Source organism: Babylonia areolata, chromosome 32, assembly GCF_041734735.1.
Source record: "Babylonia areolata isolate BAREFJ2019XMU chromosome 32, ASM4173473v1, whole genome shotgun sequence".
Classification (NCBI taxonomy): Eukaryota; Metazoa; Mollusca; class Gastropoda; order Neogastropoda; family Buccinidae; genus Babylonia; species Babylonia areolata.
In genome coordinates, this window is record NC_134907.1 from 2875555 (window position 1) to 2898495 (window position 22941).

General features: G+C 43.1%; 1 protein-coding gene across 2 annotated transcripts in view; it reads left to right on the forward strand.

Moving 5' to 3' along the window:
• LOC143276620 (uncharacterized) overlaps positions 1-22941 on the forward strand; it is a 79033-nt gene that overhangs the window by 43088 nt on the left and 13004 nt on the right. For both annotated transcript variants that reach the window (XM_076581232.1, XM_076581233.1), the window contains exons 15-19: positions 190-304; positions 1748-1922; positions 8562-8796; positions 13714-14583; positions 20352-20603. In XM_076581232.1, coding sequence (XP_076437347.1) covers positions 190-304; positions 1748-1922; positions 8562-8796; positions 13714-14583; positions 20352-20603 — 1647 coding nt within the window. The remainder of the gene's footprint in view (positions 1-189; positions 305-1747; positions 1923-8561; positions 8797-13713; positions 14584-20351; positions 20604-22941) is intronic.

Consider the following 22941-nt stretch of genomic DNA (forward strand, 5'->3'; position numbering starts at 1 on the left):
AGGTGAAGGCAGCCACAGAGATAGGAAGGGGCAGATTTGTGAATACATTTATAACATAGAGTGCTGATCTTGTACTTTATTCTGTGTGAGACTCGTACATTTGTTACCTGGTTGTTGTCAAGGCTATGAATTTGCAGTGATGGATGCTTTCTTGCATCAGCAGTGATGGCTGTGGTGGTGTGTCCTCAGTGTCTGAAGTGCAGCAGTCAATTCCAGAGAGGGGAGGCCACTAGCATTGTATACAGGGAGAGCATTCCACACACAGGCAGCATCAGAGACTTTGAATCCATGACCAGCGTCGGAGGTAATGATGATAGTAATAATGATGATAATGATAACAATAATTGTAATAGCAATAGTAATGAATTTTTTTTTAAAAGGATAATAACAATATTCTTTGTTTTGTTTTTTTGTATTTTGTATTTTTTTTATCACAACAGATTTCTCTGTGTGAAATTTGGGCTGCTCTCCCAGGGAGAGTGCATCGCTACACTACAGCACCACCCATTTTTTTGTATTTTTTCCTGTGTGCAGTTTTATTTGTTTTTCCTGTCGAAGTAGATTTTTCTACAGAATTTTGCCAGGAACAACCCTTTTGTTGCCGTGGGTTCTTTTACGTGCACTAAGTGCATGCTGCAGACGGGACCTCGGTTTATCGTCTCATCCGAATGACTAGTGTCCAGACCACCACTCAAGGTCTAGTGGAGGGGGAGAAAATATCGGCAGCTGAGCCGTGATTCGAACCAGCGCGCTCAGATTCTCTAGCTTCGTAGGCAGATACGTTACCTCTAGGCCATCACTCCACTCCACAATTATGATAATAATAGTAAGAAATGAAACGATATTAAATGAAAAAATGATAATGATAATTCTTCCTCTTCTTCTGCATTTATGGGCTGCAGCTCTCGATTTGGAGTGGGCTTTTAAGTATTTGACCATTTTTACCCTGCCATGTTGTGTATTTCTTTTGATCACAACAGATTTCTCTGTGTGAAATTCGGGCTGCTCTCCCCAGGGAGAGCGCGTCGCTATACTACAGCGCCACCCAGATATACTCCGTTTTCGGGAGTGTGCATGCTGGGTATGTCCTTGTTTCCATAACCCACTGAACACTGACCGGGATTTCTAGGACCTTTAACATGTGTGTTTGATCTTCTGCATGTGCATTACATCATTCATCTTTGAAAAAGGTTTATAGTCCGCAATTTTGGAGATTCTTTTAATTGTGATATTGCAAGTTTTATAGACATAGCTATCATCAGCCTGAACCCACGTCATGTGTATATGCAAGCAGAAAATGAAATACGCATGTCAAAGATCATGTAATCCATGTCAGTGTTCAGTGTGTTATGGAATTAAGAACGTACCCAGCATGCGCACCCTCGGAAACGTAGTATGGCTGCTTACATGGTGGGGTAAATGAACAAAACGGTCACACATGTAAAATTTTACATGTCTGTCTGAGTGTGTATATGTGCATGCCTGAAATCTGAATAACACAGGAAACGAATTAATGAGCGCTCAATGGCAGCCGTCAGTCGGCTCTACCCAGGTAGGCAGCCTGTTGTGCAAATGACATCGTTTGTAAAGTACTTTGAGCTTGGTTTCCAGCCAAGGATAGGCCGTTTGTAAGTATCCATATCATCATCATCATCATCTTCCTTTATTTTATTACTGTACAAACAAATCAAAAGCAAAAAACAAACAAACAAGAAACACCTGACAAACCTTCGGATGTCCGCCACAGGTGAGAAGAAGGAGCGTCTTCAGTGCCCAAAGTGCGGCAGCGACCACATCGTGTCCATGGAGGATACTGACTCCCCCCACTCTCCCCCCGTCACCACCTCCCTCTCCTCCTCCCTCCCTTCGGACGGAGGGGGGTTCCTGCAGTCGGCTTCTTTACTCCGCAAACAGAGCATTGAGTGAGTATTGTACAGACAGCGTGTCAATCTGTGTGAGTATTGTAAGGACAGTGTGTCTGTCTGTGTGAGTATTGTAAGGACAGCGTGTCTGTCTGTGTGAGTATTGTAAGGACAGTGTGTCTGTCTGTGTGAGTATTCTAAGGACAGTGTGTCTGTCTGTGTGAGTATTGTAAGGACAGTGTGTCTGTCTGTGTGAGTATTGTAAGGACAGTGTGTCTGTCTGTGTGAGTATTGTAAGGACAGCATGTCAATCTGTGTGAGTATTGTAAGGACAGCATGTCAATCTGTGTGAGTATTGTAAGGACAGTGTGTCTGTCTGTGTGAGTATTGTAAGGACAGTGTGTCTGTCTGTGTGAGTATTGTAAGGACTGTGTGTCTGTCTGTGTGAGTATTGTAAGGACAGTCTGTCTGTGTGAGTATTGTAGTCTGTGTGAGTATTGTAAGGACAGTGTGTCTGTGTGAGTGTTGTAAGGACAGTGTGTCTGTCTGTGTGAGTATTGTAAGGACAGTGTGTCTGTCTGTGTGAGTATTGTAAGGACAGTGTGTCTGTCTGTGTGAGTATTGTAAGGACAGCGTGTCTGTGTGAGTGTTGTAAGGACAGTGTGTCTGTCTGTGTGAGTATTGTAAGGACAGTGTGTCTGTCTGTGTGAGTATTGTAAGGACAGTGTGTCTGTCTGTGTGAGTATTGTAAGGACTGTGTGTCTGTCTGTGTGAGTATTGTAAGGACAGTGTGTCTGTGTGAGTGTTGTAAGGACAGTGTGTCTGTCTGTGTGAGTATTGTAAGGACAGTGTGTCTGTGTGAGTATTGTAAGGACAGTGTGTCTGTGTGAGTATTGTAAAGACAGCGTGTCTGTGTGAGTATTGTACAGACAGCGTGTCTGTCTGTGTGAGTATTGTAAGGACAGTGTGTCTGTCTGTGTGAGTGTTGTACGGACAGCATGTCTGTCTGTGTGAGTATTGTAAGGACAGTGTGTCTGTCTGTGTGAGTATTGTAAGGACAGTGTGTCTGTGTGAGTATTGTAAGGACAGCATGTCTGTCTGTGTGAGTATTGTAAGGACAGCGTGTCTGTCTGTGTGAGTATTGTAAGGACAGCTGTGTCTGTCTGTGTGAGTATTGTAAGGACAGTGTGTCTGTGTGAGTATTGTAAGGACAGTGTGTCTGTGTGAGTAGTGTAAGGACAGTGTGTTTGTGTGAGTATTGTAAGGACAGTGTGTCTGTGTGAGTAGTGTAAGGACAGTGTGTATCTGTGTGAGTATTGTAAGGACAGTGTGTCTGTGTGAGTATTGTAAGGACAGCAGTGTCTGTCTGTGTGAGTATTGTAAGGACAGAGTGTCTGTGTGAGTATTGTAAGGACAGTGTGTCTGTGTGAGTATTGTAAGGACAGTGTGTCTGTCTGTGTGAGTATTGTAAGGACAGTGTGTCTGTCTGTGTGAGTATTGTAAGGACAGTGTGTCTGTGTGAGTATTGTAAGGACAGTGTGTCTGTCTGTGTGAGTATTGTAAGGACAGTGTGTCTGTCTGTGTGAGTATTGTACGGACAGTGTGTCTGTCTGTGTGAGTATTGTAAGGACAGTGTGTCTGTCTGTGGGAGTATTGTAAGGACAGTGTGTCTGTCTGTGTGAGTATTGTACAGACAGCGTGTCTGTCTGTCTGAGTATTGTAAGGACAGCGTGTCTGTCTGTGTGAGTATTGTAAGGACAGCGTGTCTGTCTGTGTGAGTATTGTAAGGACAGCATGTCTGTGTGAGTATTGTAAGGACAGCGTGTCTGTCTGTGTGAGTATTATAAGGACAGCGTGTCTGTCTGTGGGAGTATTGTAAGGACAGTGTGTCTGTCTGTGTGAGTATTGTAAGGACAGTGTGTCTGTGTGAGTATTGTAAGGACAGCGTGTCTGTCTGTGTGAGTATTGTAAGGACAGTGTGTCTGTGTGGGACAGTGTGTCTGTGTGAGTATTGTAAGGACAGTGTGTCTGTCTGTGTGAGTATTGTAAGGACAGTGTGTCTGTCTGTGTGAGTAGTGTAAGGACAGTGTGTCTGTCTGTGTGAGTATTGTACAGACAGTGTGTCTGTCTGTGTGAGTATTGTAAAGACAGCGTGTCTGTGTGAGTATTGTAAGGACAGTGTGTCTGTCTGAGTGAGTATTGTAAGGACAGAGTGTCTGTGTGAGTATTGTAAGGACAGTGTGTCTGTCTGTGTGAGTATTGTAAGGACAGTGTGTCTGTCTGAGTATTGTAAGGACAGAGTGTCTGTGTGAGTATTGTAAGGACAGAGTGTCTGTGTGAGTATTGTAAGGACAGTGTGTCTGTCTGTGTGAGTATTGTACAGACAGTGTGTCTGTCTGTGTGAGTATTGTACAGACAGTGTGTCTGTCTGTGTGAGTATTGTAAAGACAGCGTGTCTGTGTGAGTATTGTAAGGACAGTGTGTCTGTCTGAGTGAGTATTGTAAGGACAGAGTGTCTGTGTGAGTATTGTAAGGACAGTGTGTCTGTCTGTGTGAGTATTGTAAGGACAGTGTGTCTGTGTGAGTATTGTAAGGACAGCGTGTCTGTCTGTGTGAGTATTGTAAGGACAGTGTGTCTGTCTGTGTGAGTATTGTAAGGACTGTGTGTCTGTCTGTCTGAGTATTGTAAGGACAGTGTGTCTGTCTGTGTGAGTATTGTAAGGACAGTGTGTCTGTGTGAGTATTGTAAGGACAGCGTGTCTGTCTGTGTGAGTATTGTAAGGACAGTGTGTCTGTCTGAGTATTGTAAGGACAGTGGTCTGTCTGTGTGAGTATTGTAAGGACAGTGTGTCTGTGTGAGTATTGTAAGGACAGTGTGTCTGTCTGTGTGAGTATCGTAAGGACAGTGTATCCGTGTGAGTATTGTAAGGACTGTGTGTCTGTCTGTCTATTGTAAGGACAGTGTGTCTGTGTGAGTATTGTAAGGACAGTGTGTCTGTCTGTGTGAGTATTGTACAGACAGCGTGTCTGTCTGTGTGAGTATTGTAAGGACAGTGTGTCTGTCTGTGTAAGAACGAGGGTCATTCAATAAATAAGGTGAATTTTTCGGTATAAGGACTTATAATACAGATAGAAGCTTACTTTTTTTTAAATTATTTTTCAACGTAGTCTCCCAGCACTGTCACACACTTTTCCCATCTGTGCACAAGCTTCCGTATTCCCTCAGCGTAAAAATCTTTGGACTGATGTCTCACCCAGTCGCTCACAACACTTTTGACTTCATCGTCACTTTCAAACTTCGTGCCTCTCGTGAACGCTTTCAAGGGACCAAACAGGTGAAAGTCTGAAGGGGCAAGGTCTGGGCTGTAAGGGGGATGAGGGAGCAGTTCCCAGCCCAGCTTGTTGATGGTCTGCACCATTCGGGCTGCTGTGTGAGGCCTTGCATCTTTGGCACCCACCGGCAGCTGACCTTCGAGTAGCCAAGGTCATCATGGACAATTTTGTGTGCTGTCCCAACAGATAAGCTCAAAGTCCTTGCAATGTCATCCACTGTCACCCTTATGTCAGACTGAATGAGGTCATTGACTGATTCGATCACCTCAGGATACCTCACTTCTGTAGGCCTTCCAGGCCTGTCTTCATCCTCAACACTGCTCCGTCCTTCTTTAAACAATTTAGCCCACTTGTAGACATTTTTTCGGCTGAAACATGTGGCACCATACACAGTTGACATTCTCCTATGAATTTCAACTGGTTTGCACCCTTCAGCAACCAAAAACTTGATAACTGACCGCTGTTCAATCCTGGAGCATGCTTCTTGGTCGGCCACCTTTGTTAATCGCCAAAACTCTCAAAGTTTTTTTTTAATCTGCAAAACAAATTAAATCCATGTGAAAAAGAAGTAAAACAAAAAAAAAATTAAAAAAAGTAAGCTTCTATCTGTATTAGAAGTCCTTATACCGAAAAATTCACCTTATTTATTGAATGACCCTCGTATTGTACAGACAGCGTGTCTGTCTGTGTGAGTATTGTAAGGACAGCGTGTCTGTGTGAGTGTTGTAAGGACAGTGTGTCTGTCTGTGTGAGTAGTGTAAGGACAGTGTGTCTGTCTGTGTGAGTATTGTAAGGACAGTGTGTCTGTCTGTGTGAGTAGTGTAAGGACAGTGTGTCTGTCTGTGTGAGTATTGTAAGGACAGTGTGTCTGTCTGTGTGAGTATTGTAAGGACAGTGTGTCTGTCTGTGTGAGTATTGTAAGGACAGTGTGTCAATCTGTGTGAGTATTGTAAGGACAGTGTGTCTGTGTGAGTGTTGTAAGGACAGTGTGTCTGTCTGTGTGAGTATTGTAAGGACAGTGTGTCTGTCTGTGTGAGTATTGTAAGGACAGTGTGTCTGTCTGTGTGAGTAGTGTAAGGACAGTGTGTCTGTCTGTGTGAGTATTGTAAGGACAGTGTGTCTGTCTGTGTGAGTATTGTAAGGACAGTGTGTCTGTCTGTGTGAGTATTGTAAGGACAGCGTGTCAATCTGTGTGAGTATTGTAAGGACAGTGTGTCTGTGTGAGTATTGTAAGGACAGTGTGTCTGTGTGAGTATTGTAAGGACAGTGTGTCTGTCTGTGTGAGTATTGTAAGGACAGTGTGTCTGTGTGAGTATTGTAAGGACAGTGTGTCTGTGTGAGTATTGTAAGGACAGTGTGTCTGTCTGAGTATTGTAAGGACAGTGTGTCTGTCTGTGTGAGTATTGTAAGGACAGTGTGTCTGTGTGAGTATTGTAAGGACAGTGTGTCTGTCTGTGTGAGTATCGTAAGGACAGTGTATCCGTGTGAGTATTGTAAGGACTGTGTGTCTGTCTGTCTATTGTAAGGACAGTGTGTCTGTGTGAGTATTGTAAGGACAGTGTGTCTGTCTGTGTGAGTATTGTAAGGACAGTGTGTCTGTGTGAGTATTGTAAGGACAGTGTGTCTGTCTGTGTGAGTATTGTAAGGACAGTGTGTCTGTCTGTGTGAGTATTGTAAGGACAGTGTGTCTGTCTGTGTGTGTATTGTATAGACAGGTTGTCTGTCTGTGTGAGTGCAGACCAGCTTATGCCTGAACCCCCCACGCCCCCACACCCCCACCCCTGTTCATGTGTATACTCATGCATAAAATCAAATAAGCCTGTTTGATATGTGTTGTCCATGTCAGCATTTGGTGGGTTATGCACACCCCCTGAAATGGAACATGACTGCCTTCATAAAGGGTAAATAAAAGAAAAACAGTAATGCATGTAGTACATGTCAGTATGATTGTGTATGTGTGCGTGCCTGAAATCTGTTTGAATGACAGAGGAAACGAATGATGAGCGCCCAGTGGCAGTGTATTTGTATTTTGTATTTCTTTTTTTATATCACAGCAGATTTCTCTGTGTGAAATTCAGGCTGCTCTCCCCAAGGAGAGCGCGTCGCTATACTACAGCACCACCCTTTTTTTTTTTCTTTTTTTTCCCTGCGTGCAGTTTTATTTGTTTTTCCTATTGAAGTGGATTTTTCTACAGAATTTTGCCAGGAACAACCCTTTTGTTGCCATGGGTTCTTTTATGTGCGCTAAGTGCATGCTGCACACAGGACTTCTGTTTATCATCTCATCCGAATGACTAGCGTCCAGACCACCACTCAAGGTCCAGTGGAGGGGGAGAAAATATCGGCGGCTGAACCGTGATTCGAACCAGCACGCTCAGATTCTCTCGCTTCCTAGGCGGACGCATTACCTCTAAGCCATCACTCTGTTCCTGCTTTTTCCCTTTCTATTTATATAACAGCAGATGTGGTGTAGCGTATTATGGATTTGTCCACACGCTCTTGACTCCTAACTGAAACTGAACTGTGCGCCAGCCACCGTGGCGAAGTGGTTCACATCATGGACTGACAGCTGGGAGGACACTGGTTCGAATCCCAACAGAGGTGGGTTTTCCAGCCCGTGGCTGGTTCCTACCCAGAGTTGAGTGGGCTATGGGCTTCAGTGGGAAGACTGGGACCACACAGTCAAGTATCATCCACCTCATGGATGCGTCTTTGGATGTGCTGCTCTAATTTCCTGACCAACACTGCAAGTATCTGTATCACTCAGGCCTGGTTGACGCAGGAGTGATGGCCTAGAGGTAACGCGTCCGCCTAGGAAGCGAGAGAATCTGAGCGTGCTGGTTCGAATCACGGTTCAGCCGCCGATATTTTCTCCCCCTCCACTGGACCTTGAGTGGTAGTCTGGACGCTAGTCATTCGGGTGAGACGATAAACCGAGGTCCCGTGTGCAGCATGCACTTAGCGCATGTAAAAGAACCCACAGCAACAAAAGGGTTGTTCCTGGAAAAAATTCTGTAGAAAAATCCACTTTGAGAGGAAAAACAAGTAAAACTGCATGCAGGAAAAAATACAAAAAAATGGGTGGCGCTGTAGTGTAGCGACATGCTCTCCCTGGGGAGAGTAGCCTGAAATTCACACAGAGAAATCTGTTGTGATAAAAAGAAATCAAATACAAATACAAATTCAAATATTATGACAGGAAGTGTAGCGTACAGCCAGGACACGCAGTCCCAGATTGAAACGGACCGCTGTAGCAACATCGTCATCATCATCGTCATCCTCCTCCTTCTTCATCATCAGTATATAAAATTAAAAAAAAGATATCAAAACAAAAAGTAAGTGAGTTTTGCCCTTTCTGTTTCACAGTCAGCTGATGAGGTCCCAGACTCCAAAAGCCCACTCCACACCAAAGAAGGAGGACGAGGGGGTGTGCGACTCGCCGCTCACCAGGTCTTTGGAACAGAGGGGATCCAGATCCTGGGCCTCCCGAGGTGTGTTGACGACGGAGGACAACGACGACCACAGACAGACAGGGGATGGACAGAATCCCTCTTCTGCCGTCAGGGTGCTGGACTGGTCTGCTTCTCTGTCTTCCAAGCTGGTAAGAGGGTGTGCGGGTGTGTGTGTTTGTGTGTGGGTGGGTGTTTGTGTGTGTGTGTGTGTGCGTGTGTGTGTGTTTGTGTGCGTGTGTTTGCGTGTATGTGTGTGTGTGCATGTTTGTGTGCGTGTGTGTGTGCGTGTGTTTGTGTGTATGTGTGTGTGTACATGTTTGTGTGCGTGCGTGTGTGTGTATGTGTGCGTGTGTGTGTTTGTGAGTGTTTGTGTGTGTGTATGTGTGTGTTTGTGTGTGTGTGTGTGTTTGTGCGTGTTTGTGTGTGTGTGTGTGTGCGCATGTGTGTGTGTGTGTGTGTGTGTGTGTGTGCCTGCTTGTGCGTTCGTGTGTGTGTGTGTGTGTGTGCGTGTTTGTGTGTGTGTGTTTGTGAGCGTTTGTGTGCGCATGTTTGTGTGTGTGTGTATGTGTTTCTGCGTGTTTGTGTGCATGTGTGTGTTGTTGTTTTTTTGTGTGTGTGTTTATGTTTGTGTGTGTGTGTGTGTGTGCGTATTCGTGTGCGTGTGTGTGTGTGTGTGTTTCTGTGGTGTGCATTTTTGTGTGCATGTGTGTGCGCGCGCGTGTATGTGTGCATGTGTGTGCATATATTTTTGTGTGTGTGCATGTGTGTAACTGTATGTGTGTGTGTGGTTTTTGCGGGTTTAAATTTGTCGGGGGGGTGAGGGGGGGTAAGGGTATAGAGATAAATATGTTGATGATTAGCTTCACTTTTTTTTTCTTTCTTTTTAAAAAATTTTTTTTATACCACCCCATCCTCCTCCTCACTCCCAACCCCCACGATATTCTCACTAGCATTGGTCCTGTAGCGATGCTGCCCACTCATAATTGTCCTGGCACTTTTGCAGTAATGAAGACATTGATCTCAAGCCAAAACATGTCTCTCTCAGTCTATGAGCCTTCTGCCATAGGACCTAGTTCTGCACAGCTTTCTGTCAATCACCTATCAGTATGCGCATCCCCGCATGCTAAACGTCGTTTTATGACCACTAACTAAACAAACGTTCTCAAGACAGCTCTCAAGCTGCACAACCCAACTTGCGCGTACGCACATGCATCAACACATGAGAGCTTGAGGTGCTGGCCGCCCTCAGTCATTCATGGTTAGGCTGCCATGAGGCCACTGACAAAAGGAGACCCTGCGCTGCTGTATAAATTCAGTGTTCAGCTGCTATGAGGCCACTGACAAAAGGAGACCCAGCACTGCTGTATAAATTCAGTGTTCAGCTGCTATGAGGCCACTGACAAAAGGAGACCCAGCACTGCTGTATAAATTCAGTGTTCAGCTGCTATGAGGCCACCCTCAAAAGGAGACCCAGCACTGCTGTATAAATTCAGTGTTCAGCTGCTATGAGGCCACCCTCAAAAGGAGACCCAGCACTGCTGTATAAATTCAGTGTTCAGCTGCTATGAGGCCACCCTCAAAAGGAGACCCAGCACTGCTGTATAAATTCAGTGTTCAGCTGCTATGAGGACACCCTCAAAAGGAGACCCAGCACTGCTGTATAAATTCAGTGTTCAGCTGCTATGAGGACACCCTCAAAAGGAGACCCAGCACTGCTGTATAAATTCAGTGTTCAGCTGCTATGAGGACACCCTCAAAAGGAGACCCAGCACTGCTGTATAAATTCAGTGTTCAGCTGCTATGAGGACACCCTCAAAAGGAGACCCAGCACTGCTGTATAAATTCAGTGTTCAGCTGCTATGAGGACACCCTCAAAAGGAGACCCAGCACTGCTGTATAAATTCAGTGTTCAGCTGCTATGAGGACACCCTCAAAAGGAGACCCAGCACTGCTGTATAAATTCAGTGTTCAGCTGCTATGAGGACACCCTCAAAAGGAGACCCAGCACTGCTGTATAAATTCAGTGTTCAGCTGCTATGAGGACACCCTCAAAAGGAGACCCAGCACTGCTGTATAAATTCAGTGTTCAGCTGCTATGAGGACACCCTCAAAAGGAGACCCAGCACTGCTGTATAAATTCAGTGTTCAGCTGCTATGAGGACACCCTCAAAAGGAGACCCAGCACTGCTGTATAAATTCAGTGTTCAGCTGCTATGAGGACACCCTCAAAAGGAGACCCAGCACTGCTGTATAAATTCAGTGTTCAGCTGCTATGAGGACACCCTCAAAAGGAGACCCAGCACTGCTGTATAAATTCAGTGTTCAGCTGCTATGAGGACACCCTCAAAAGGAGACCCAGCACTGCTGTATAAATTCAGTGTTCAGCTGCTATGAGGACACCCTCAAAAGGAGACCCAGCACTGCTGTATAAATTCAGTGTTCAGCTGCTATGAGGACACCCTCAAAAGGAGACCCAGCACTGCTGTATAAATTCAGTGTTCAGCTGCTATGAGGACACCCTCAAAAGGAGACCCAGCACTGCTGTATAAATTCAGTGTTCAGCTGCTATGAGGACACCCTCAAAAGGAGACCCAGCACTGCTGTATAAATTCAGTGTTCAGCTGCTATGAGGACACCCTCAAAAGGAGACCCAGCACTGCTGTATAAATTCAGTGTTCAGCTGCTATGAGGACACCCTCAAAAGGAGACCCTGCGCTGCTGTATAAATTCAGTGTTCAGCTGCTATGAGGACACCCTCAAAAGGAGACCCTGCGCTGCTGTATAAATTCAGTGTTCAGCTGCTATGAGGACACCCTCAAAAGGAGACCCAGCACTGCTGTATAAATTCAGTGTTCAGCTGCTATGAGGACACCCTCAAAAGGAGACCCAGCACTGCTGTATAAATTCAGTGTTCAGCTGCTATGAGGACACCCTCAAAAGGAGACCCAGCACTGCTGTATGAATCCAGCGTCCAGCGGTTTTGAGGTTTGTCTTCAAGTTTACGTGTATAACCATTTTTACCCTCCCATGTAGGCAGCCATACTCTGTTTTTGGGGGTGTGCATGCTGGGTATGTTCGTGTTTCCATAACCCACAGAATGCTGACATGGATTACAGGATCTTTAACGTGCGTATTTGATCTTCTGCTTGCGTATACACACAAAGGGGGTTCAGGCACTAGCAGGTCTGCACATATGTTGACCTGGGAGATCAGAAAAATCTCCACCCTTCACCCACCAGGCGCCGTTACCGAGATTTGAACCCGGGACCGGGTTGAAAGTCCAATGCTTTAACCACTCGGCTACTGCGCCCGTCGAGCAGTGAATTCATATCCACTGTGTCTGGGGCTTGGCATTGGAAGGTGGGGCATTCCCTGTTTTGACCTCTCTGAACCAAAGTCCGGTGACATTCACAGCTGGGTGAAGTGAGGAAAGTCAGTGCGAAGTTTCTCTCCCCGGGATCCATGCTGAGATGAGGGCCTCAAACTCTGACCACGCCTGAATTCTGGATCTGAAGTCCAGAGCCACTCTGATTCTGTCATGGTGCCTTAAAATTTGTCCACATTTTCCTCATGGGGTAGCACAGCAATCGCAGCACACTGTGCAATGCGAATAATAAACTGTTCTGCGTTATGTTATTCAGCTTGTGTAATGTGTTGTTTTTTTCTGACTTATTCTTACTTTTGTTGGTTTTTTTTTTATGTAATAAAGTGTGACTTTGGGACATATTTTTTGTTGATGTCGTAGAAAACATGCACAACAGTTTGGAGCCTAGTCCTGTGAATAAAAAATTTAAAAAATGGCAAAGAAAGGCTTCTTCATTTAGAATAAATTATAGTTTGGTTGTCGGTCTCTCTTGTGCAGCTTGACAGAAAGACTTAACCGTTATTGGGAAATAGATTGTATTGAATTGTATTGCATTGCATTGTATTGCATTGCATTGCATGGTATTGTATTGTATTATCTTTTGTCACAAGAGAATTCTCTGTGTGAAATCTGTGCTGCTCTCTGTGGGTAGAGCACATGCTACAGTGCAGCACCACCTTTTTTTTCTTTTCTCTGGTTTTTTTTTTGTTTTTGTCTGCAACTGGATTTTTCTTCAGAATTTTGCCAGGGACAGCGGTCTTGTTGCCATGGTTCTTTGTGTTCTAAGTACAGGCTGTGCATGGGATCTCAGTTTATCGTCTCATCCAGAAGACCAGAACGACTTGTGTACTTTTGAATAATGTAACTGGTTTTGCTGAGCTAAAGTAATGGAGTCCCCAGAGAAAGAAGCCCAGCGAAGAGTGGTGACTGCCATCCTGACCTGTAACCCCAGTCGTGTCTCAGTGAGCATTTCCAATCAACACTGAGGAGGAAAATCTGGCTCTGTGGGGTGGAACTCTACGAGAAGCTCTAGAGACCACCTGCTGCACTGCAGAGGACGGCGGACTTCGCGCTGCAGACTGGATGGACCGTCTGACAGCATGACCTGAGGAATGTTGAGGAAGAACAATCAACAACCACTCTGCAATGAAGAGAACATAGAGACCATCATCAAGAGAAGGCAGCGGACATACTGTTGAACACATCATGCAAAGAGAGCAGGGTCATGTCTCTAACAGCCTTTCAGTGGATGCGTGAAGGTAGACGCCAGAGAGGAAGGCCAAAGAACATGTGGTGCAGAACACCTGGGGTATCATTCAGAGACTGGCCCAGAACAGACAGGAGTGCTGGTTCTTTGTTGTCATGCACGTCAGAGAGCATAATAGGCTCTAAGTAAGCAAGTAAATGAGCAATCAAGTAAGTATCTCAGCGAGGCAACAGCTGTTCACTGACAAGCATACTCATCAGCAGCAACCAAAGGGTTAAACCTGATGGTGATAGAATAAAGGACAACACAGCTTTGTTAACAATACAACTATTCTTTCTGTCCTAATGTTTCTGTTGCTAAATTTCAGCATGTGGAAAAAAAAAAGGAAAACTGACATGACTTTGTTCTTTTTGCTCTGACCTCTCTTTCTGTTGCTAACATCCAGCAGAGAGATGTGTGTCCTAAATGTCACTTGAACTGACGTTGTCTGAGCAGGAAGATGACGCCGTTCCTTCTCGCCGACGTAGTAACGCTTTCTCCGATCAGCCTGCACCCACGGAAGGGCGTCGTCGTAGCGATGCCATCGTCTCTCCGCTGGAATTCCTGGAGAGACGAACATCCAGCAGCGTCACGAGTCGGGACATGGAAGGAACCAGGCTCTCCACTGCCGGCAGTGTGACGTCGGCTGACGCTGTGGACACTTCTCACCTGGCTACGTTCGGTGCTTTGAACAATCCCCACTTGTCAGCGTCCTCAAACAGCTCGGACGGGACCCCAGCCCGAACGGGAGGGTCGTCAGTGGACAGTGACATCACCATTCTGAACAAACAGCGGGACAGTGTGACCAGCGCGGTGACCCTGCCCCCGGCAGCTACCAGCGACATTTCCGTTTCCCACATAGACTCTCGGCCCGACGATGATAGCAGCTCATCCAACAGCAGAGCTGATGTCTCGGAAAGCCAGCACCAGGTTTCAAAAGCGAGAGGAGACTCCGACTCAAGTGTGGCGTCAAACGTGGACAGCTGGAAAACGGCCAGAGGGGCGTTGACGCCGGTTCAGCAGGAAGGAGAAGAGAGCGTGGAGGGGTCGCCAGTGGGGTCACCGCTCTCGCAGAGCATCCTCAGTTCCATGGTGTCGAGTGTGTACAACAATTCCCTGCTCCCCAATGCCAGCAGTTCCGACGTCTACGTTTCTGCCAACGAATTCAGCGCCACCAACGCGGAAGGGGGAAACGTGGTGTCTGAAAGTGACGGGGAATTGGAGGCCAGTATCTACGACCAGGCGGCGGCAGTCCCTCCCAGTGTGCGCAGGTCTTACCACAAGCCGTCAGTGTCGTCCGAAGTGGAGGTTCTTTCTGTGGAGGAGGTAAGGGAGGCCACTCTTTTTCACTGACCGGTGAAGTGTTCTCCCTTTGTTGCTTTCTGTGGAAAATTGAAGGGGAGGCCACTCTTTCATTAACCCGTGAAGTGTTCTTCCTTTGTTGCTTTACGTGGAAGATTGGAGGGGAGGCCACTCTTTCTCACTAACCAGCAAGGTGTTCTCCCTTTGTTGCTTTCTGTTCAGGAGGTAAGGGCGGGCCACTCTTTCTTTCACTAATCCACAAAGTGTTCTCCCTTTGTTGCTTTGTTTGCGATGCGGAGTTGTGTTGATGCTCTCAGCAGTGTGGGTTCTATTGCATTTTCTTTGTTCCTGCTTTGTACGCTCCCCTCCCTCCCTCCCTCCCTCCCTCCCGTCCTTCTTTCTTTGTTTTGTGGATGTTTCTTTTCTGTTATCGCTGATGTTTTTTTGTCTGTGTTGTTGTTTATACAAACCTGTGTTCGTATATTTGTTCTCTTATAATTGAATGCATGGTGCTATGTAAATACTTTTTTTGTGTGTGTATCATCAGCATTATTATTTTTATTATTGTTGTTATTGTTATTATTGTTGTTCTTTTTATTGATTTGTTATATTTGTGGATTTCTTCTTTTGTTTTTGAAACAGATATCTGTTGTGTTTTTTCCTGGTTTACATGCAAATTCTTGACTCGGATGGATCCTGTGCTCCATTTTATTTCTGTGGGTTTTTTTTGTTAATTACTTCGCTGATTTGATGGTGTATCATTTCATCTCTTTTGCTCTGAACAACATGATCATTTTACTGATTCACTTTTGTATTAATTCATTTGTTGTATTAAATCTTATTTGTCTGTTTGCTTGTTGAAAATAACTTCAGGTTATTGTGTGAGACCACTTTTGCACTTATTCAGTTCTAGACTTCAGCAGGTGTGCAGCATTTATGGGTTTGTCTGCACGCTCAGATACCTCATTGAAACTGAAACTGAAACTGAAATCAGTTCTGATCAGTAATTTATGTTTATATTGATTGTTCTATACTTCTGCATGTGCTTTACTACAGTCTATCTCTGTCTTTGTCTCTCTCTCACTCTCTCTCTCTCTCTCTCTCTCTCTCTCTCTCTCTCTCTCTCTCTCTCTCTGAGTCTATGTCTCTGTCTCTCTCTCTCCCTCTCTCCCTCTCTCCCTCTCTCACTCACTCTCTCATTCACTCTCTCTCTCTCTCTCTCTCTCTCTCTCTCTCTCTCTCTCTCTCTCTCTCTCTCTCTCTCTCTCATCTGATACAGTTGTGGGACTGCAAAATCAATTAAACATTCTAAAACAAGAAGCAGACAGGTTGTGTCTAACTGTTAACTTGGACAAAACAAATATAATTGTATTTCGAAAAGGTGGACATCTTTCGGTTCATGAAAAATGGCGATATGGAAATACGGAAGTAAAAGTGACTAATACCTACAAATATTTAGGACTGATTTTCACAACAAAGTTAAGTTTGAACACAGCATGGACCGAAATGTGCAGGAAGGGGAAAAAGGGGGTTGTTGAAATTATTAGAGCTATACAAAAATTAAAGTCTATTGACCCTTCACTTTACTGGAAACTCACAGATAGAGCCGATGCTCACATATGCAGCAGAAATTTGGGGTATCTATGATAATAAACAAATGGAAATCATTCATACACATGCAATAAAACGTTTTTTGAATATACCACTTCATTCATCTAATCAAGTAGCATATGGGGAAACGGGTAGATATCCACTGAAAATTCGTACAATAATTAAGTGCATAAAGTATTGGTTAAAACTTATTAAATTACCGCCGACAAGACTGTGTAAGCAGGCCTATGGTATGTTACTACAGCAGCATGAAGAAGGAAAGAAGAACTGGATAGACAATGTAAAAAATGTTTTAGTTAAAAATGGGTTTGGGATTGTATGGATTAGCCAAGGAGTAGGGAGTGATGTCGCATTTATTTCGGAATTTAAGGATCGTCTTATCAACATATACAAGCAAAACTGGCATTCAGACATGGAAGAAAATCCAAGATATAATTGGTATTTTTCATTCAAAAATATTTTCCAGTCGGAAAAATACATTTCCATAATTACAAATAAATGGCAACGGTGTCTCCTTTCTCGATTTCGATCCAGGACCTTAGGGCTTAATGCAAATAGAGTATGGTATATTCAAAACAGTGAAAGTGATAGTGTATGTCAGTTGTGTCATCAGGACTTAGAAAATGAGGATCATTTTGTTTTCCATTGTAAGGAATACAGTGTTATTAGAAATGATTATTCATTCTTTACACATCCGTTTGCATTAAGACATGATCTAGTAGCTATCCTTTCATCAGATAATGAAGACATCCTATTTTCACTCGCTAAATATATTGTAGAAGCATACAACATTCGAAGGAAAAGATTAACAGAACGATCATTTTAACATGATAGAAATATAATGCAGAATAAAATATAAGATCCATAACTCAATTTAGATTGGTAAATAACCAAAAAAGGCTCGGCTGCAAAGTTGGATGGTCATATGTTCGAATTAATTACTTAGTATTATGCATGAGTAATAGGGAATATGTTGTATTAATGTTGTGGGTGTGAATGTATGAGTGTTTATGTGTTTATGAATATGTACTTATTTGCTTGTTATTTCCCCTTATTTTTCGTTTTACTTTTTTTTCGTCGTCTACTAAAATAAGCTGAATAATCCCCCTTGGCACTAGAGCTGTAAAACGCTGTTTGCCAATAAAAAATTTGTCATTGTCTCTCTCTCTCTCTCTCTCGCTCTCACCCCCATTGTCTTTGTCATTTGAAATGCATATAGGTATGTCTGTGTGTGTGTATGGATCTATGAGTATTATGTACATGTATATTAATGTGAGTACATGTGTATGTATTGTATGTTTGTCTGTTTTTCACTCATTTGTTGTGTGTGTGTGTGTGTGTGTGTGTGTGTATCTATGATTTAAAATAGAATAGAATATGTCTTTATTACCAAGTGTACCGGGGTCACAAGGAATATTGGGGGGGATATTGCATAACAAGATACGAACATAAATCGAAAATCATACACAAACACAGATGCAGTAGAAATTAGGATACATACAAGTGCATATCAGTGTCTAAAAACTTGTGCATACTCACACATGTACGTATTGCACACACACACACACACACACACACACACACACACACACACATTTGAACAGAAGCCACATATTACATGTGGATGGGGTTGATGACTATATCTTCAGGTAGATGGTTGTTGATTTATATGCATGTGTATATGAGTATATGTGTATGTCTGTATGTTAGTCTGTTTTTCACTTATTTGTTGTATATATATATATATATATAATATATCTCGTCGGAACAGCAGTTGCCTCCTCTGCTGTTCTGATGGTCATAGTTGGACACGACTGACTATCATATATATATATATATATATATATATATATATATATATATATATATATATATTGCTGGAGTTGCTTGCACATTTACTGCATATGTTGCTTTCTGATTAACTGTTCTTGTGCTTGTGTAATGTGTAATGTATTTATGTTATGCCTTGTCTTGTTATTCTTGATTTATCAAACAGTAGCTTCATTTGTGTAGCATGGTTATTTGAAGATAAGAAAATTAAAGTATACTTTTGGAGGATTTTTTTTTTTAATGATGCTAGAACTCAGAATGATATGAAATTGAAAGGTAGACGTATCCGGAGGTTGTTTTTTTTATATTATTACATCCAGACGGTACATTTAAATTGTGTATATGTTTGAGTGTGTTTATGTGTTTCTGTGTGTGAGTGTGTGTATGTTTCTGTGTGAGTGTGTATGTGTGTGTGTGTGTGTGTGTGTGTGTGTCTGTGTCTGTGTGAGTGAGTGTGTGTGTATGTCTGTGTCTGTGTGAGTGAGTGTGTGTGTGTGCGTGTGTGTGTACGTGTGTATATATATATTTGTGTGTGTGTGTATTAATATGAAACTGTATGTGAACCTGCATATATATGTGTGCAAGTGTACCCCGGCTTATTCCTTCCATGTTATCCATAAGTTTTGTTATTGCTTTATATTTATGCTTTCTTTTTGCCTTGAAGGTTGGATGTATTGAAGTGTATGTGAATATTCTACTTTCCCTCATTGAAAAAAAATCGCAGACGTTATTCAAATGTTTTGCTGGAGTTGCTTGCACATTTTCTGCATATGTTGCTTTCTGATTAACTGTTCTTGTGCTTGTGTATTGTGTAATGTATTTATGTTATGCCTTGTCTTGTTATCCTTGATTTATCAAACAGTAGCTTGATTTGTGTAGCATATTTATTTGAAGATAAGAAAATTAAAGTATACTTTTGGAGGATTTTTTTTTTATGATGCTAGAACTCAAAATGATATGAAATTGAAAGGTAGACATATCCGGAGGTTGTTGTTTTTTTCATATTATTACATCCAGACGGTACATTTAAATTGTGTATATGTTTGAGTGTGTTTATGTGTTTCTGTGTGTGAGTGTGTATGTGTGTGTGCGTGTGCGTGTGTGTGTGTGTATGTGTGTGTGTGTGTGTGTGCGCGCGCGCACGTGTGTTACAGTGTGTGTGTGTGTGTGTGAGCTCATCTAATATCACACTAAATGAATAGATGGTCAACTTAAGAACACTGTGTGTGTGTCTGTGTGTGTGAGTGTGTGTGTGTCTGTGTCTGTGTGAGTGAGTGTGTGTGTGTGCGCAGGTGTGTGCGTGTGCATGTGTGTGTGTACGTGTGTGTGTGTGTTTGCCTAAAATCACACCACATGAATAGACATTTAACTGAAGAACACTTTATCTGTGTGTATATGTCTACATGTGTACGTGTGTCTGTGTGTGTGTGTGTGTGTGTGTGTACACATGTGCATATACACAAACAAACTTATATATTAAAATAAGAGTGATGCATGAGTATGTACACTGCACTTCAGTTTGACACACAATCACTCAAATTACAGCCCTGTGCAAAAACACAGATTCACATACACAGCAGCACGCTTACAACACACAACTTTTCTTTTCCATGGGTTTATGTATAATAGATTGGGCATCTACAAGTTTTATTTGGTTTTTGTTTTAACATAGATGTGTCGTAGCTTATACAAATTAGTCTACACATTTAGAAACCTTAAAACTGAAAACAGTGAATTAAATTAAATGATCACTATCACCACCCAGACGAAGACAGTTCTTGAACTTATTTTATGGGTGATGATGATGATGATGATAATGACAGTATGGATACTTACATAACACATCTTGGTCATAGACCAAGCTCAGAGCACTTTCCAAGCACAGTCATTGGCACCACACTGACATCCGTGGGTGAGCTGACTGACAGCTGCCATTGGGCGCTCATCATTGGTTTCCTGTGTCATTCAGTCAGGTGTCAATCACGCAATCATACACGGTCATATAGACATGTAACTTTTTACTTGTATGACCATTTTGTTTATTTACCCCGCCATGTAGGCAGCCATACTCTGTTTTTTGGGTTGCACATACTGGGTATGTTCTTGTTTCCATAACCCACCAAACGCTGACATGGATTACATTTACAGGATCTTTAACGTGTGTATTTGATCTTCTCCTAGCATATACACTCGAAGGGGGTTCAGGCACTAGCAGGTCTGCACACATGTTGACCTGGGAGATCGGAAAAATCTCCACCCTTTATCCACTAGGCGCCGTTACCGAGATTTGAACCCAGGACCCTCAGATTGAAAGTCTAGTGCTTCAACCACTTGGCTGAACCTTCTTTCAGGACGTAGGCCCAACACAGGGAGACGGCAGCATCTCGGTGTGTGAGGAGAACACCACAGCCACGACTTTACTGAGTGATGACAGCGCCGTCACAGACACCCGGGATGACGACACTGACGGAACGACACTGATGAGGGTTGCCAATGACAACGGGGAGGAGAGTTATGACTTGAGGCATCTGGACCATCGGCTGGCGCTTCACCTCATGATGTCCGTGTTTGACAACAGTGAGGAGTTTAAGTTCAAAGTGGAGGTGGGGAATCTGCTGTGTTGTGTTGTGTTGTGGTGTGGTGTGTTGTGTTGTGTTTTTTTGTATTGCGTTGTATTGCATTGTGTTGTAATGTGTTGTATTGTGCATTTTTTGTATTGTGTTGTATTGCGTTGTGTTGTAATGTGTTGTGTTGTATTGTGTTGTGCTTTTTTGTGTGTGTATTGTGTTGTATTGCGTTGTGTGGTAATGTGTTGTATTGTGTTGTGCTTTTTTTTTTTGTATTGTGTTGTATTGCGTTGTGTTGTAATGTGTTGTGGTGTATTGTGTTGTGTTGTATTGCGTAGTATGCGTTGTGTTGTATTGTGTTGTGGTGTATTGTTGTATTGTGTTGTATTGTATTGTGTTGTATTGCATTGTGTTGTATTGTTTGGAATTGTGTTCTGCTGAGTGTTGGGTTAGATCCTGTGTGCTCAGATTCTTCTTGCGTCCAAGGTAGATGCTTTGCCACTGCAGGTGAATGTTGTTGTGTTACAGATGTGTTACATGAGTTGTGGTGTTTCAGACATGTTACATGATAGAATAGAATAGAATGGACTCTGTCTTTATTACCAAGTGTACTGGGGTTACAAGGAATATTGGGGAGTGGGGTTGGTACATGACAAGATACAAACGTAAATTGAACATCATACACAGACACAGTAGAAATTAGGATATATACATGTGCATATCAATATAAAAACTTGAGCATACTCATACATGTAGGGACTGCACACACACACACACACACGTACACGAACACACACACACACACACACGCACACACACACACACACACACACACATGCACGACAAACTCTCTCTCTCTATCTCACAGACACACGCACACGCACACTCACACATGCACGACAAACTCTCTCTCTCTATCTCACAGACACACACACACGCACATGCACACGCACACACACGTTTGAACAGAAGCTGCATATTACATGTGGATGGGGCTGATGACTAGATCTTCAGGTAGATGGTGGTTGTGTTACAGATAGTAAAGAGGGGTAACTCTCTCCATTACACAAGTTACACAACTTCAAGTCAGTGATGACGCTACCGATTCAGCTAGCACACAGGTAAATAAAAGGTACATTGGAACAAATGTACATTGGAACATTGCACATGTCAAATGATTGGTATAAGGATAGGCCCGGCGCTTCCTTTTTGAGGAAATGTCTGGGTTTGTTCCAATGTACCTTTTATTTACCTGTGTGCTAGCTGAATTGGTAGCGTAAGCATCACTGACTTGAAGTTGTGTACCTTGTGTAATGGAGAGAGTTACCCCTCTTTACTATTTGTTAATCATATCGTCTCCTGGCCTCATTATTTGTTAATTTCCAGTGGACAAACTACCGAGGCAACCATGTATTTGTTCTGTGTTGTCCATGTGTTCTGTGTGGCTTATTCAGGATTAAAGAGGCTATGCCAGTCTTGAATAAAAGCTAATTTGTGTTTGCACATTTCTTCTGTCTTTGCTGCTGTGTGCACATGTCAAATGATTGGTATTAGGACAGGCCCGGCGCTTCATTTTTTGGGGAAGCGTCTGGGTTTGTTCCAATGTACCTTTTTATTTACCTGTGTGCCAGCTGAATCGGTAGTAAGCGTCACTGACTTGAAGTTGTGTACCTTGTGTATGGATACAGTTACCTCTCTTTACTATTTGTTAATCATATTGTCTCCTGGCCTCATTATTTGTTTATTTTTTGGTTGTGTTACAGACATGTTACATGATAAGTAGTCGTGGTATTACAGACATGTAACATGAGGAGTTGTGGTATTACAGACATGTTACATGATGATTGGTTGTAATGTTACAGGTGTGTTAGACAATGTGTTGCGGCGTTACATGATGTGTTACAGATGCTGTGTTGTGGTGTTACAGGTGTGATGCACGATGAGGGGTTGTGGTGTGTTAAACGACATGTTGGAACATTACGGATGTGTAAAGTGATATGTTACAGTCATGTTACACAATGTGTTACAGATGTGTGTGAGCCAGTACATGATGAGTGGTTGTGATGTGTTAGATGATGTGTTGCAGCGTTAATGCTGTGTTACAGATGTGTTACAGCCGTGTTACATGTACTACAGGCATGTTACGCGATGTGTTACAGACATGTTACATTATGTGTTACAGTCATGTTACACGATGTGTTAAAGTGATCTTACATGATGTGTTACAGACATGTTACATGATATGTTACAGCCATGTTACATGTGTTACAGTGATCTTACACAATGTGTTACAGCCATGTTACACAATGTGTTACAGTGATCATACATGATGTGTTAAGCCATGTTACACGATGTGTTAAAGTGATCTTGCACG